Source organism: Poecilia formosa, unplaced genomic scaffold (genome assembly GCF_000485575.1).
Source record: "Poecilia formosa unplaced genomic scaffold, Poecilia_formosa-5.1.2 Scaffold594, whole genome shotgun sequence".
NCBI classification, from domain to species: Eukaryota; Metazoa; Chordata; class Actinopteri; order Cyprinodontiformes; family Poeciliidae; genus Poecilia; species Poecilia formosa.
In genome coordinates this window covers 41,996-57,276 of record NW_006800533.1, presented here as the reverse complement: position 1 = coordinate 57,276, position 15,281 = coordinate 41,996, and the positions used below count along the sequence as shown (strand labels likewise).

General features: G+C 45.7%; 2 protein-coding genes across 9 annotated transcripts in view; both read left to right on the top strand.

Moving 5' to 3' along the window:
• Positions 1 to 110: 110 nt before the first annotated feature.
• ccdc136b (coiled-coil domain containing 136b) lies at positions 111 to 8,810 on the top strand. 3 transcript variants are annotated; one of them, XM_016665564.1, is made up of 10 exons: positions 111 to 459; positions 1,035 to 1,214; positions 1,734 to 2,012; positions 2,122 to 2,196; positions 2,455 to 2,748; positions 2,834 to 2,951; positions 3,069 to 3,270; positions 3,461 to 3,595; positions 5,516 to 5,628; positions 7,240 to 7,326. In XM_016665564.1, the coding sequence occupies exons 2-9, from the start codon at positions 1,163 to 1,165 to the stop codon at positions 5,618 to 5,620; spliced, it is 1,260 nt and encodes a 419-aa protein (XP_016521050.1). In that variant the 5' UTR covers positions 111 to 459; positions 1,035 to 1,162; the 3' UTR covers positions 5,621 to 5,628; positions 7,240 to 7,326. The 3 variants fall into 3 exon arrangements, with proteins under 3 accessions (XP_016521050.1, XP_016521051.1, XP_007541289.1); XM_016665565.1 differs by having other exon boundaries at positions 979 to 1,214; XM_007541227.2 differs by lacking the exon at positions 5,516 to 5,628 and having other exon boundaries at positions 112 to 459; positions 7,240 to 8,810.
• Positions 8,811 to 13,377: 4,567 nt separating this feature from the next.
• The window catches only part of si:dkeyp-27e10.3 (UPF0606 protein KIAA1549), an 18,521-nt gene continuing 16,617 nt past the window's right edge, over positions 13,378 to 15,281 (top strand). For 3 of the 6 annotated variants that reach the window (XM_007541225.2, XM_007541223.2, XM_016665567.1), the window contains exon 1: positions 14,366 to 14,647. In XM_007541225.2, the coding sequence (XP_007541287.1) occupies positions 14,380 to 14,647 (268 nt within the window). In that variant the 5' untranslated portion in view covers positions 14,366 to 14,379. Of the gene's footprint in view, positions 13,459 to 13,858; positions 14,648 to 15,281 lie in introns of those variants that run through there. The other 3 variants (XM_016665569.1, XM_016665568.1, XM_007541222.2) reach the window with 3 other exon arrangements.

Here is a 15,281-nt window from a genome sequence, read left to right as displayed (position 1 = left end):
TGGCTGACTATTTCTCTGTTTCTCAGCTTGGAAGTCTCTGTTGCCTAGCAACCGTTCCAGACGGATGGAGGCGACTGCGGTTTCCAGCAGAGATGGACACGGAGCAGCTCTGAACCGGGTCTCGTTCTCTCGACTCTGCGAACGGAAGGCTCCCCTGCAGCGATTCATCAGACCTCAGCTGATCGGGAAGCTTGGAGGAAAAGGAGGGAGAAGAGGAAGAGGAGTCTGTGAGGAGTAAGAAGAGTTCCTGGCAGGAAACAGTTAAATGTTGCGTCTTGCAGCTCCGCTCTGTATTCCCGTCATGAGCGGCGAGTGTCGGAAGCATCGAGTGACGTCAGTCGGCATCGCAGGCGGAGCGGACACTGAGGGGGAAATATAGGACATCGAGGAAGAGGAGGAGGAGGAGGAAGAGGACTGCAGTAATCCAGAGAGAAGCAGAAAGAAGCAGCTCTTCATCAGGTACGTTTTCATCGCCTGATGCAGCAGGTTCAGCTGCTGCAGCACATTAAAGGAGCAGTTCCACATTTATGATCATGAAACTAAAAACAATGAAAACAGAAAAACAGCAAAAGAAACGAGATGTTCTGGTTCTGGATGTTCTGGTCGGTTCTGAGGTCAGTGGGTCCGCATGAACATCTTTTGCAGTGAAACATGAAGGATGAATTCTGTTTCTGGTGTTAACCGGTCCACCTGTTGACCCACCGGAACTGATTCTGGTCAAAGAGACGATGACAGTAAAGATGTCGTCTTCTCCTCTGGACCAGACGATTGGTGTAGAACACCCTGAGGTCAGAGGTCAGGATCTGCGTCCCTTGGTCTCCAGATCTGATTTTATGAAAAATGTTCAGATCTCAGAAAATGTTTACCTGCTTTAGTATTTTTGCTCTGGATGTTCAGATTGAGACATTGTCAGAAAATCCATAAAATATGCATAAAAATGATCAAATATTTAATGATCTCCTTGCTGCTCTGCTGCAGATTGGACTGCTGCCGTCCTCCTGTCTCTGATCACCCGTCTCTGCCTCCCTCCTCAGTTTTCTTGAGGCCCCTGCAGGATGAAGGAGGTACTGCGTCTCTCTCTGTCCAGAGCTTGACCTGACCTCCGACCTCCCCTCCAACACTCTGCAGCGTCAGAAGCAGCTCCTCCTGCATCGGTCGCATCATGGACGGCTTCCGGCTGCCGCCCGTCATTGAGGAGGTGCTGGACCCATCTGGTCAGTGATGAAGATGTTCTGGTAGTTCTGTTAGGAAAGCATCAGTCAGTGTTCATGCGGCTGCGAGTCTGGACGGGTTCTCTGGGCGGTTCTGGAGGGGAATTCTCCAGGAGTTTGTTCGGCCGTCTGGTCCTCCCAAACCATCATCAAACATCCAGTTGTCCTCAGAGCCACTGTACGGTCTTCATCCCCAACATGGTAATGGTGGTGATGATGAAGGTGATGATGAAGGTGATGAAGGTGATGATGAAGGACCCTGCAGCTCTAACGTTTTAGTCTTTCTTCCAGGAAATGCAGGAATCATGACTTCATGCTGCCGTTTTCCCAATCTTGAGTTTTGAAACATTTAAAATTGTTTTCATGATTGATGGATTGATTTATTCATTTCTGTGGTACTGAGTTTTCACCAGCAGAGGGAGCCAGAGGACAGACTCCTTAGGCTGGTTCTTCAGTTGCCTGATGCTTGGAGCCAGGAAGCTGCTGCAGCAGTTCAGGAACTCCTTGTGTGACTGTCTGCAGATGAGCTGTGTGAGCTGAGGGAGGACAAACCCAGCAGGCTGGCCCTGACGGCCAAGGAGAGGGAGTCCATGGAGGAGAAGGAGGAGCCTGAGGGAGATGGAGAGAAGGGCCAGCAGGAGGAAGAGATGGAAGTGAAGGAGAGGGAGTCTGAAGATGACGATCAGGGAGAGGAGGAGGAGCTGGAGGAGCTTAGAGCTCAGGTGCTGCAACTTCTCCTGGAGCTGGATGAGACTCGAGAGGTTTCTCAGCGACATGAGGAGAGCTTCATGGAGATGCAAGGTGAGGCAGGATTGGTCACCTGTTGTCATAGCAACACCACCGACCCATATTCAATGTGCGCTTTTTTAAAACCTTGTTGACCTCTAGTTGACCTGCTTTTCCTCCAAAGGTCTGCTAGATGAGGAGCGGCTGGCGAGCGCCCATCAGGCGGAGAGCTTCACCCGGCAGATCCAGAGGCTGCAAGGTGGAGGAAGCCACACACCGATTCTACTGGACTAGAACCGCAAAAGAAACGAGATGTTCTGGACTGGTTCTGAACCAGAACTGAACTGGTTCTGGTTCAGAATCAGTTTAAACCAACCAGTTTGGTTGGGTCAGAACCCGGTTCTGAAACCTAACCAACCAGGTTTGGTTCTGACCCGGTTCTGACCGTGTGGGCGCTGCCTGGCTGGTTTTGGCTCTGACTGGCTGAGTCATGTCTCTCTCTGTTTGGTTGTTGCAGCTCAGCTTCGGTCGGCGCAGGAGGAGATGAGCAGCCTGGAGGAGGAGAAGGAGAGCGAGCTGGTGGAGGTCCAGCAGGAGCTGCGCTCTGCTCAGGAGGAGGTGTTGGTGCTGCAGCAGGCGGCCGAGGAGGCAGCGGCAGAGAGGGAGAACGACATCGCCTCCCTGCAGGAGGAGCTCTGCCGCCTGCGGGTGGAGCTGCAGCGCCTGCACGCCACGGCAGACGAGTACGAGCTGGAGGTCACCTCGCTGAGAGCCGAGCTGAGCATGAAGAGCCACCGCACGGCCCGGTCAGGTAACCTAGCAACACAGACTAGCAACGCAGCCTCATGTCTGGACCAGTCAGGAATCTGCTGATTGATGGGCGGTGGTGTGTTCAGGTGATGTGACTCAGCTGCAGGAAGAGTTAATTTCTCTGACCAATGAGCGTCAGACTCTGAGCAGCAACAACACAGAGTTGATCAACAAGTTGGAACAACTGCAGCAGCAACGAGACATGTGAGTGGTTCCGGTCCAGTGTTCAGCACTAAGACTGAAACGTTGCTGCTGGTTCTGGTAGGTGGTGAAGGACTGGATCAGCTGAATGTTCTCATACTTCTTCCCTGGTTGTCTCAGGTGCGGTGACTCGTACCTGGAAGTCAGAGCTGAGGGCCAAACTGAGGATGACGATCAGCTAAAGGCAGATTCCTACATCACTCTGTCCCAGTCCAGATCCGAACTGCAGAGTCTGGACTCGTCAGCAGTCCAGGATGAAATCAGGACCCTGAAGGTCCAGCTGAGAATGGCAGAGGAGTTGGCTCTCAAGGTCCAGCTGGAGGTATCGGGTTTAGCTCCCGTTGCTTCCTGCTCTCTGGTTTTCAGTAGATTCTTATAAACGTTTGCTATTTTCGGGATCAGCTGGTTGCTTTTTATCCAGTGGTTAAACTCAGTTGTAAGTTATGGTGTCATTAATGCCAGCCTGCCACTGCTGTCTGATGAACACCAGGCGTGGATGTTCCCTGTGTCAGTGTGAAGGTCTGAAGACGGAGCTGGAGGAGCTGCAGCAGCTGCATGAAGGCAGCCAGCGGGAGCGAGCAGCTCTCCAGCTGCAGCTGCAGAGCTGCAAGGAGGAGCTGCAGGAGCTGCTGGGACAAAAGTTGCAGGTAAGAGGTCAGAAGGTCAGTGGGAGCTGGGTGGTCCTGCCTTGAAAGTCAGACAGCTTAGGGTTTCTGAAGTAGTCAGTGAGGAACACCAGGTTCCCTCCAAGGTAAGAACAAAGATCTGCTCGGTGAAACCTCGGATGCCTTGAGAGTCCAGCCCTCTGTTGTCATGACTACTGTCCATGTGTGTGCATGCTGGCTGATAACTCTGCAGCAGACCTTTAAACTTTTAGTTGCAAGCTTCTTAACATTTTTGAGAACATTTGTTTTCTCCATGTGTCTGCCTCGGTGTCTGCTAAACTGACTGATGGAGACCGTCTACATGTTGACGAGGAACCGCCTGGGGTCACGTTGGGTCACTGTGTAGCTGAACCTCATGTGAACAGCAGTCTGAGCTGGAGCTGGGATGAACTTTGACCTGGAAACATCCAACACTCACCAGGACTTCAGCTGCCTTAAGAGGCTGAAGTATTAAAACTGAAGTTGGTTTGAACTTGAACCGAAAAGGTTTTATGGTTACAGAGAGGGTATCACATGACCCAAACGTTTGCTCAAGGGCTCATGAGTATGGGGATTGTAGTAAGCAAAAGATCAACCCAGTACGGCCACAGCCTGTTTCACCAGATCTGAAAAACAATTCCGTGGCCCTAGCTACCAGTCATTGCATGAGAGATTTGAATGTTCATGAGAGTTCAGTCACACTGCTTTTCTATTGTGGTGGATCAGGATCCTGAGGGCAACCATCCACTCCATCGTTTTAATCTGAAAGCTGGTCTGGTTCCTTCCTGATGTTTAGCCCGTTTAGGATCACAGAAACAACATATGGCACAAAGACAATATCATTACCTTCACAGTGAACAGATTGGGGGTGTCTCCGTCTGTGGCGAACATTTAAACGTTTCATGACTGACAGTTGGACCTTCACTCGTCTTTGGTTCTCATCTTGGTGTGTAGGTTGAAGTTTTTGCCTCTGGTAGAACTTCACTTTTCTCATCTTGTTGACCTCAGTGCAGAGATTCACATCATTTGATATAAAAGACATTGTAACAGTTTTTTTACCTACTCTTGAGAATCTGAACTCGTAACTTGAGGAAAACTTTGTGTAAGACCTTTTACATTTGTGATTCTCACATTGGAGCCTCAGGATCCCAGATTTCTTAGTCCTGTTTCCAGGGCTGCAGATCAAAGCTACTGGACAGTACTTCATCAGTTCTAATGCTAACCCTTGGTAGCTAGGTACCTGTCCTGGGTTGTTCCTCATGACAGGCGGTTCTAAGTCCAAACATGAAGGGATTTTATCTCCTCAGCCTCCTAGTTCTAGCATTTGAACATGTAGCTGTAATTTAATGTCTTTGGCTCCCCCTGCAGGTAAAACACGAAGCACCTTCTGAGCAAAAGCAAATGTCAGGTTCTTGGTCTTGGACCTGTTCTTGGTTTGGTTGGGGAGTTTTAGATAGCAACTTATTTCCACCTTCATCCTTCTTTATTGAAGTGTTCCCTTATTTTGTTCTAACTCTGTGGCTCATGGTGGGTAAACCAGTCCATCCAACTCTTCATGACCCCACTGTGACCCTACAGATGCTCCTTTGACCATCACAGTGACATAGCGTTAGCATGTTGGCTGAGCATTTTGCCTTTGAGCATGCTTCAGTTGTCTCTTGTCCATCTGTTTGTCTGCATGTGTTCGACTGAGCATCATCAGATCTGTTTACTATGAATTTTATACTGTTAACTATAAAATTCTGTTATACTCGACCTACCAGTCTTTAAATCTCTCTCTCTCTGTTCATCCAGTCACATTTTATTTACTCCCTGTCGATATTCTCCCTGTCACACCTTCTCATGTTAGTACTTAGATTATTTTCTGCTTTTATTTTCTCCTCTCCCCTCCTCCCTCTACACCCCACCCTGTCTTCTTCCCAGAACTGCACCCGTCCTTCAGAGCCCCCCGTTCTCTCCATCCCCTTCATAGGATTGATTGTTATAGTGGCGTTGATTTGGTGCTGGTGGGAGGAGCTGGCGTCCTAAGGGACCAGGTATGGCCATGGCTTTGCTTCTTTCTGCAGCCAAGAATGGCTGATAAACGAGAACCTGCTCAGAGCACCTTAGTGCAGCTAGTGGAGATGAAACCTGATGCTCCTGATCTCTGTGTGTCATTCAGACATGCTCAGCACTGATATCATGAGAAATGAGTCTGAATAAATGTCGTAGAAAGAAGAACACCGTGTCTCGTCTCCAGTAGAAAGCCATGTTTCCAGCCAGTTAAAGGATAGAAGGAGCTTTTCTAAGCAAAGATAACTTCCATTAAACTGAAGTATGCAATCTGATGTTACCTTTTCGTAAAACGGGGTTGGAGGCAGTTTACAGTTTCACCATCATCATCTTTTGTCAGTAGCTTTAGTTGGGTATGGCTGACTTCACTGTGGGCAGAGACCCAACAGCCTCATGAGGAAGGTGCAGAGTCTTCATGGAGCATCAAGAACAGAGTGAGCTCCTTACTCTGGCTGAGAGATTATGATGAGCTTCTAGTGGTTTCATATCATGATGTCATCATTTCTGGATGAAGCTCAGTATGCAGAGGTGTGACATCATCAGCGGTGATCTTTAGTTAGTGGATCAGCCCTTCAAACACTTTCTTCTCTACAGAGGAGAATGGTTCACATGAACTGGATGTTCTGTTCATTTGACTAAGATGGATCTACACCAGGAGGTAGATCCAGAACTTTCTAGAGGAGCTTCTGACCTGGGAAGATAAAGCTCTGGTGAACTGGCCTCACTGGTTTCATGTTCAGGTTACAACACCATCGTGACTGTGGCTCCATGTTGGCGAAGCTTCTGTCAGGACTTTGCTGACTTTGCTTTGGTTGTGGTCCAGTTGTGAGAGCAGAAGGTGGAATCATAGCAGGATCCCCCAAATTAGACCAGTATGTAGACTGTCAGAGATCCTTGGCAGTCTGCATACTTCCCCTGCTGGTCATTGGAAAGAATGTCATCTTAGGACATTTTAAGGCTGCATTGGTTCCATTGGTTTTCAGACTGTAACCCTGTAACTGTCATGATGGCGCCAGTGTCCTCATGTGCCCTTTGGATAAGGTTTAAGTGTTTTGGGGATGGCAGTTAAGGGGTGCAAACCTCCTCTGGATGACTTATGATGGAAAGTGATGAGTTTACTGTCTGAAAAATGGTTATTCTGGGAAAGTGTTAAGATTGAAGGGATGAACTAGTAATCCATCAATGCTCCTTTCATTTAAAGATGAAGCAAAATAAAACGTGCCTAATCTTTTGTTTTGGTCATTTTGAACTTGATTTATTCCCCTCCCCCGTCATCAGGCCTCTGACAGCATGAAGACAGTTTTTGGTTGATCTTTCAGATGTTCAGCCCTGCTGTCTTCAGTGGCTATGGTCACGACCTCCAGGTGTGTGATTGGTTGTTGGGATGGAGAACTCAGTGCAGGAACCGTCTCCTTGTTAAGTATCAGCATGGTTTCATAGAAACTGGTTCGTCTCAGTCTGGGGCTGATTTCTCACCAGGATCATCTATTTTCACCAACAGCGACTCAGCAGAAGACCTGCTGTCAGGAGCGTGAAGTGATGGTGATCCTCCTTCACAGATCCTTCTAACATGACTCTCTCTTTTTTGTTTCCAGAAAAGCGACTCTGAAGGCTGGAACATGGCAGTGGCGGCGGTCGCTGTGGTGGCCATTTTGGTTCTGGTTGTCCCCAGTTTTACCAGGGCCTGAGGTCTAACAGGAAGTGACCTCACGGCATGCTGTGGGAACCTGTTGGCTGGCTCTCATCCATCCATGATGTCTCCATGATGCAACACTGCACAGACGTCAGAGTGGAGGAAAGACTGGTTGTTGTTCCTGGAGGTCAGCAGGTCACTCAGCTCTGGTCTTTGCAGATCCACCACTATGATCCACTTTTATTCCACAGCTAGCATTAGAGCAACGTGTTAGATGTGTGAACTGACTGAGAACTCCTGCAGAAAAATATCATGATGTTAGAACGGTGGGATGCCTTTGAAAATGTAATTAATTAGAGGCTTTTTAAATTGGTCCTGATTTTATCAAAACTAAATCTCACACAAGAAGCAAAGTTTCAAAGTTTATCAGTTAACATGAAGCTTGTCTGATGACCGACTCAAACAATAGATATGAGCCACTTTCACCTTGACTGAGTACAAACTGGAAAGTTGAGGTAAATGTCAGCTGAGTGGAGAACGTTCCCGTCCTCAAACACACATCAGAACTTCAGCCAAACTGTTCCTTTTTTCCAGATTGAGGAATCTGGATCATAAATCTGGATTTTTAGGTTTGCATATAATTTTAAACAATGGTTTAATAATAATAACTTGAACTATAATGACATGCAGATTTTTCACAGAAAACTTGCTAAAGTTGGTTGTTTAAATGTCAAGTTTCAGGTCAAACTTTTCCTCTTTCTGCAGATTGAATTCCTCCAGAAAGCATCAAACCCAGATGTTGTAAAATGTTCTCCTCTCCCTCCAGTTAGTTCATCCCAAAGAAGAGCAACCTGTCCACACGTTGGCAACTTTCTGGAAACTCTCATGTTTCAATCTTCTGCAAATTGCAAATCAAGCTAACAGTTCTCTGTAGCATCCACCAGGGGGCGGTGCAACTTCCTCTGCAGAAGAGAAGAATCTTCTGTTTGGTTCTGTTTGGTTCTGATGGGAAGTGTTTAGGCGCTGAATCCATTGGTGATGTGAGGGAAGGTCTTTCCACTGAGCATCAGAGCCGATAAATGAATGATTTATTACTGACATTCCAGACACATCACTTGTATTTAGGTCTTTATTATCTCTTCCTGAACTAAAGTAACATTTTGCACATACTGAGAAGCTCAGACAACTAGAAACTGTAACGAGGAGAACTTTAACGTTTTCTTCATCCTTTGACTCTGCTTCAGTCTGCTTGATGCTTCTTGTGTTTTTATCTAATGACTGATGTTATTGACCAGCAAGAAAAGATCTGATGCAGTCAGCTTTATTTTCTCTAATAATTCCTTTGTAAAGTGACAAAACTTACATTTCTGTTTGTAGTCGTGCAGCAGCCAATGTAGCAGTGAAACGTGGAGCTTATTTAACTGATTACACTGTGGTAATACCAAAGTGGCTTTAAATGTTCTGATATTTTAGCACAGATTTGTGTAAGAGACTGTTCACGGGATTCAGTTTAATAAAGCTTTGATATTTTGATGATGATGATGATGATGATGGGGGAAAACTGGCTGGAAAAGTAGCTCTGATTTAATTCAGCTCCAAAATATTCCTTTAATCCCAAAGAGAAATGAAATGCACACTACAGAGGTCCAACAGAACCAGAGCAGAACCAGGTTCTTAATCAGGTTGTTAAGTCTCTCCTAGTTCAGGTCCTGGTTCCGGTCCTGGTCCTGGTACTGGTTCCGGTCCTGGCCCTGGTACTGGTTCCGGTCCTGGTCCTGGTACTGGTTCCGGTCCTGGCCCTGGTACTGGTTCCGGTCCTGGTCCTGGTTCTGGTTCAGGTAATGGTCCTGGTTCAGGTTCTGGTCTTGGTTTCTGTCCTGGTCCTGGTTCTGGTTCAGGTAATGGTCCTGGTTCAGGTTCTGGTCCTGGTTCCTGTCCTGGTCCTGGTTCTGGTAATGGTGCTGGTCCTGGTTCCGGTCCTGGTTCTGGTCCTGGTCCTGGTTCCGGTCCTGGTCCAGATGAACCCTGGGGGTTCTATAATCCTCTGCTGTGATGGAAACAGGGTTTGACCTTTGACCTTTCTGACCCCTGGCAGCTGCAGAGTAATCTGAGTATTTCTGGAGATGACGGGAGTCGGACTGCTGTGGGTCGTCATGGCAACAGGTCTCCAGTCGTTGGAACAACCCATCCATCTGATCCTCTTCCTTCCTGATTGTCTCATTTGGTTCCTCTGCAGTTTCTTCTCCAGATTATTGCTTAGGCTAACCCTAACCCTTAACCCCTAATCCTTCTGTCTCATCTGGACTGCGGCTGCTTGTTTCCTCCTCAGCGTCTCGGCCCTAAAGGCTCCTTGGTTCCTTCAGGTCCCTGCTGATCCAGGGTTTGTCATTCTCTCTGCCGTCCACCCAGGTTCATATCAGTCATGGCTCTGATGTGGGGCTGGCAGAGAGCGATCCAATCAGTAGCCTCAAAACAAGCCAGCAGGGTTTCTTCAGCTTCCTGTGATTGTCTTCTGCCAGGGTTCTTCTTTAGAAATTGCCTCTGACCAACGGCTTTATTCTCCCAGCAGAGAAAAATAAAATTGTGATCTTCTGATTTTCTAAGTCTTGCAGTGGGGATGTATGCAAACCTGACATTCACAACAAATCCAGACTTTGTTGCTGAGGAAACATTTTGTTTCGCCGGGTAGAAGAGCTGATTGAGCATTAAAATGTTGGAATGTAGCAGAGAGTGAGACAAAATTTAGATATTGTCACAAACACGTTGGGTGTTGTGTCTGTAGCTTGTGGGACAGAAACGGCTGCAAAATGATGCTGGTGAACTAGTATGGGTAAAAACCTGATGCTACCAGCTCAGTATATGATGAGAATATTTTCCTGTACCGTTTGTGAAACTAAACTAGTCGAACTCTTTAACATCCCAGTTCAGACGGGATGAACAAAGAAAACTTTGCCTGTTGTATAAATGTCTCCTCAATGTGAAACTGTGATTGTGAGGATGTTGATTCTCTTTCAGCTGCACAAAGATGTCAGTAGAAAGGAAGAAGACCAAAGACGTTGCCTTGTGGAACAACCAGCTCAGAATGACAGAAGATGTTTATTTGTTCAGTTATTTGTGTTTTTTTGAAACATGAAGTGATCTCTCAATGTTAACCACATTCAGAAATCATTTTAAATAAATTCCAATATGATTTAATGTAGTGCATAAAAAACGTTGTAGGGTTCTTTAGAATAATCCACATTTACTGGATGGAAAACCCAAAATGAAGCTTGGCTGCTTTTCCAAACACAAACATCCAGATTTGATTTTCTCTGCAGGTTTTAACATTTTGTCAGGTAACAATCTCTTCTGTTTTTCCACATTTAGGTAAAAGTTTATGATTATATTTGACTGGAGACCAAAATATATTGAGTAAAATGAAACTGATCCTGATCAGCAGAGACGCAGTGCCTTGGATCAAGAAGGTTCTGGGTTCAAATTCCTGCACACAGTCTGAACTGGATGTGTCCGGTTATTGGACCCGCCAGGATGAGCGTGAGAACCAAACCTTTCATGAACCAGCTGTAAAAACATCTGCAACAATCTAGAAAACCGAACGTCTGAAGAGCTGCAGGAAAAGTGAGGATCTGCTGAATCGGAACAGCTGGATGTGAACCGGGTCACAGCAGCTTCCTGCAGCTTTTCTAGACTTTCTGTAAATTCCTGGCATGTCAGCCAAGCAGAGATCAATATGAACATTTTAGCAAACGATCTAATTTCTTCAGTTTTTCATAGAGTCTGACGGTGAACTCCTGACTGCAGATTTTTAGTTTTGATCAAGTTAAAGTACAAACTGGTCTCAAATAAACTTCGAACTCAGACCTGCACACTAACGTTACCGTAACTTTGAATTTTTAGTTTTAGTTTTTTGAGGTTTCCAATTTGTTGGGATTATCTTGAGTTGCATCTCTGGAGGTCAAAGGTCAACAGTGTAGAAGGAATGAGCTGTGGTTGTTTGTCATTCTGCATGCGACGCTATGAACATTAATGACCTGCATGGTTCTGATCCGGAAGTTCAGCTCAGATGTTTGTTCTGTAATTTTCTGCACAAATAAAAATGTTTTATGTCTCACAGCAGAACTGAAAGTTTTCACACTATCATCATTTTAATGGTCAGATTGTACAACAATAAAGAGTATTTCTATTTTATTTTATTCTAAATATGCTGTACTAATAGTAAAGGTATTAGAAGTTATTAAAGCTTTTAAAAACGGAGACAAAAACTAAAACTAGGTGGGAATTTTTGTCTAAATACTTTTTTCAGAACAAAGACTTTATTTTCCATTAGTTTTTTTCTGCTGAATATCTGGAAGCTTCAGATTTGAATCAGTGGAAACTTGAATTATTAATGATTGTTGGACACAGAAGCAGGAGCAGCGTCTCCACAGGAAGTGCAGAAATCCACTTCCTGTCCTCCATCACATACGTTTTCTTCGGCCTTTAAATCTTTCATTCCTGTCAGGATGAAACACGTTAAACCATTTATAAAAACAATCAAACTGTCAGGATCTTTAGTTATTTTTGATCATTTGTTTTGTGGTTTGCTTTAGTTATTCTTTTTGATGTCAGTGAGTTACTTATTTTAGATATTTATTTATTTTGTGGTTTGTTGGGTTAGATTTGATTGTTTCCTTTGTCAAATTGTCTAAATTTGTTGCAGAATTCTTGATCGATGCCTCTGGATTCTTCAGTTGGTTCAAATCATTCGCTGCCTTCTGTTTTTTTCTTTTCTTTAAATGTTCATCAGAACTTGCCGCCTTCAACTAGGAATCAGAGGGAAGTGTCGCATCTCTGGCAGGATGAAGAGACGGAATAAAAGGTAATCAGGAATAATCAATATACCATTGATTATGTTTCAAAAGCAAACAACCAGCTGGTTTTAGTCTGGATTTAAAGGAAGTCAGTGTTTCGGCTCTTTTTCAGTTTTCTGGAAGTTTGTTCCAGATCTGTGGTGCATAGAAGCTGAATGCTGCTTCATGTTTGGTTCACTGTAAAACATTTGAGCCACATTTAGTTGCGTCTTCTATCTTCTACTCTTTAAGTCAAATAAATTTAGCAAGTTTTAGATTTCAAGCCTAAATGTGAGTCTGTGACAGATACAATAATAAATGAACTTTTATTCATTTTGTCAAATAAACTAATTTTTAGCTTAGCACAAAAAAAAAAAACCTGAAAAGAGAGTGGGAACTATTTCCCAGAATGCTTAGCGGCATGTTTTTGTATCCTGAGCCGGAAGAGCTTTGAATGCAAATGTTTTAAAGCCTGAGGAGAATGTTGTGCTCATTAAAAGTTTTGAGCAGAATTCGTTGTGATTAATACAAATCAGATCACAATAATTTAAGTTGTTATAAAGTAAAATAATTATTTGAACTTGATATTGTGAGCCCTTTAGCTCGGGTCAGTTTTTTTCTGGCATATTGTGAAATAATTATTTGGTTTGATTTGCAGCATTAAGCTGAAACTCACAATTCAAGATTAATAAACTTAATATTTAGACAACTTGACAATTAAATCAACTTCCTGAACTTTAATTTCTGAGTTAAAACCAAAACAATTTTCTTGTTTTGTTTTAAATCGTTTTTCAAGGCAGCAGGTGAACGTTCATTTTCAAGTTAAACTTAAAATGTTTTATAGTGTTGATCCAGCAGCAGGATTTACAACCAGGTGATGGAGATCTGGGCGGTGTAGATCTGGGTGATGTAGATCTGTCCTCCTGGTTTTAGTCAGAACTCCAGCAGCAGTTTCTGGACCGGCTGCCGGTTCTGGCGGAACCAGGTATCAGGCTAATAGTGAATGTTTCGACCAATCAGAGGCCTCCGTTAAGACATCTATTTGGGTCAGTTCTGGAGAAATGGGTCCAGTCGGATAAACATCTCTGGGTCACAGAGGAGGAGACACGGCAAGCCGCCCTTTTGGATCGGAACATCCTGAGTCGGTTCTGTTGGTACCGACGCCAACAGAACCGGGTCGGAGGGAGCAGGTTACTACTGGAGGAGAGGAAGACTGCGGACCGAGAGGAGGAAGGAGAGATTCTGCAGGGACCTCCTCCTCTTCCTCCTCTCCCTCCTCCTCCTCCTCTTCCTCCTTCACGGCGCGGAGCGGAGAGGCGTGACGCGCCCGAACCGCATCTCCAGGATGGCAGGTAGGTCCGGCTGCTGGTTGAGGTTTTAAAGCATGCTGTGGTGCTGATGGTTCGGTTCGATTCGGATCCCTGGGTTGATCTGCATCGCCGGAGCTCGGTGTCTTTAAGCGGTTGCAGCTGCGGCTCTGTGCCCGCTGCGAAGCCTTCAGCCTCGGATCCAGAAGGGAGGAGTCTCCGGTTCCGGAACCGTCAGGAATCTGGACCCTGGTGTTCTGCAGTGAGCGGATGGATGCGATTGGGCTCATAACTGGGTCAATGTGAGAGGAGACCGGGCCGAACCGTCAGAGGTGTGAGGATCCGGGCCTCAGACATCAGATACGGGCCGGTACCGAACCCTGATCAATCAGCAGATTTGAAATCCTGGACCGAACCTTTCAGGTCCAAATTGATGAAAGTAAGTACCAGGAGCTGCTTCATGACGAAACAACCAGAGAGCTAATGGACCCGAACCGGTCCAGAGACCCGAACCGGTCCGGATTTCCAGAGACTGAAATTCCAGTTGGTTCGTTTTGAATCCGATCTTTGATCTTTGTGTTAACTTGTTAAAATGTTAACTTGACGCCTTTTGGACCTTCAAAGAAGGAGAACTTTGGCCCGGTTCACCAGGTCCAGATATCCTCTCACTGGCCACTTTATTAGGCACACCTGGTTGGAGAAACTTCTGCTCCGTGGACCAGATTGACCTGATGACATCACAGTTGCTGCAGTTTCCATGAGCAACGTTGGTGTTGCCGCCAGAACCTTTCGATGGTTCTGTTGCAGACTCCAGGTTCAGTCGGGTGAGGGTGAGCAGAACCTCTGGGCCTTTTTCTCTGGAGGTCAGTGAAAGGTCAACAGGAAGTTGTAAGATGTGTAAACAGCCGTGGCTTCGTTTGGTTTGGCTTTAAAACCTCAGGAAAACCATCAGGACGAGTTGTCGCTATGACAACGCGTCCTGTACTGATGGCAGGTGAGTCAGGTGAGTGTCTCCTGCTGCCCAGGTCCTCCTGTCGGGCCCTCGGCTCCCAGCGTCCCTGTCAGACCGCTGGTCCTCTGAGGATGTCGGACCTTGTGATCCTGCTGGGCTCCAGCTTCAGGACCAGGACCGGAATGGACCCCAGAGCCACATCATGCACACAAACGCTCGCTGTGATGTTTCTGGTGGCTGGCACACTGGTTTCCATGACGACCACAAGCTCACCTGCTGCAGGTAAGCTGCATTTCTTCCAACTCCTGCTAGTTGGTGTCGTGGCCTCCAGAAGAAGAATCTGGAATCTGTTTCTATTTCTGATTTTATGTTCATGTTGTCAATCCTCCCACATCACTGACTCACTCTGTCCTCTCACACACACACACACACACATACACACACACACACACACACGCTCTGAGTGAATCATGTGACCTGTCGACGTCTGACTGGAGGCTGGAAGGCAAATTTATTTTTCCAGCATTCAGAAACAAGCAGCTGCAGGTGAAAACAGCAAAGAGGAAAAAACTTTTTCTCAGATGTTATTAAAAAAATATCATAAAATTATTAATTAATAATCATTGTTTCAGTTATTAGTCCATAGCAGCTGTAACTTGACGAGATTTTATTCTGGATTTAAAGGAACTCAGTGTTTCGGTTGTTTTGCAGTTTTCTGGGAGTTTGTTCCAGATCTGTGGTGCATAGAAGCTGAATGCTGCTTCTCCATGTTTGGTACTGGTTCTGGATGCAGAGCAGGCCATGTGGTCCATCTTCCTGGTTTTAGTCAGAACCACATCATCAGCTACATCCACCAATCAGATCGATCTATCTATCTCTCTATCTATCTATCTATCTATCTATCTATCTATCTATC

Excerpts from the sequence above, each read along its gene's own strand:
- ccdc136b (XM_016665564.1), top strand. The coding sequence starts at position 1,163 with ATGGACGGCTTCCGGCTGCCGCCCGTCATTGAGGAGGTGCTGGACCCA. Across the intron at positions 2,013-2,121 it reads GAGCTTCATGGAGATGCAAG|GTCTGCTAGATGAGGAGCGG; the intron begins GTGAGGCAGGAT and ends TTTCCTCCAAAG. Across the intron at positions 3,271-3,460 it reads CTCTCAAGGTCCAGCTGGAG|TGTGAAGGTCTGAAGACGGA; the intron begins GTATCGGGTTTA and ends TCCCTGTGTCAG.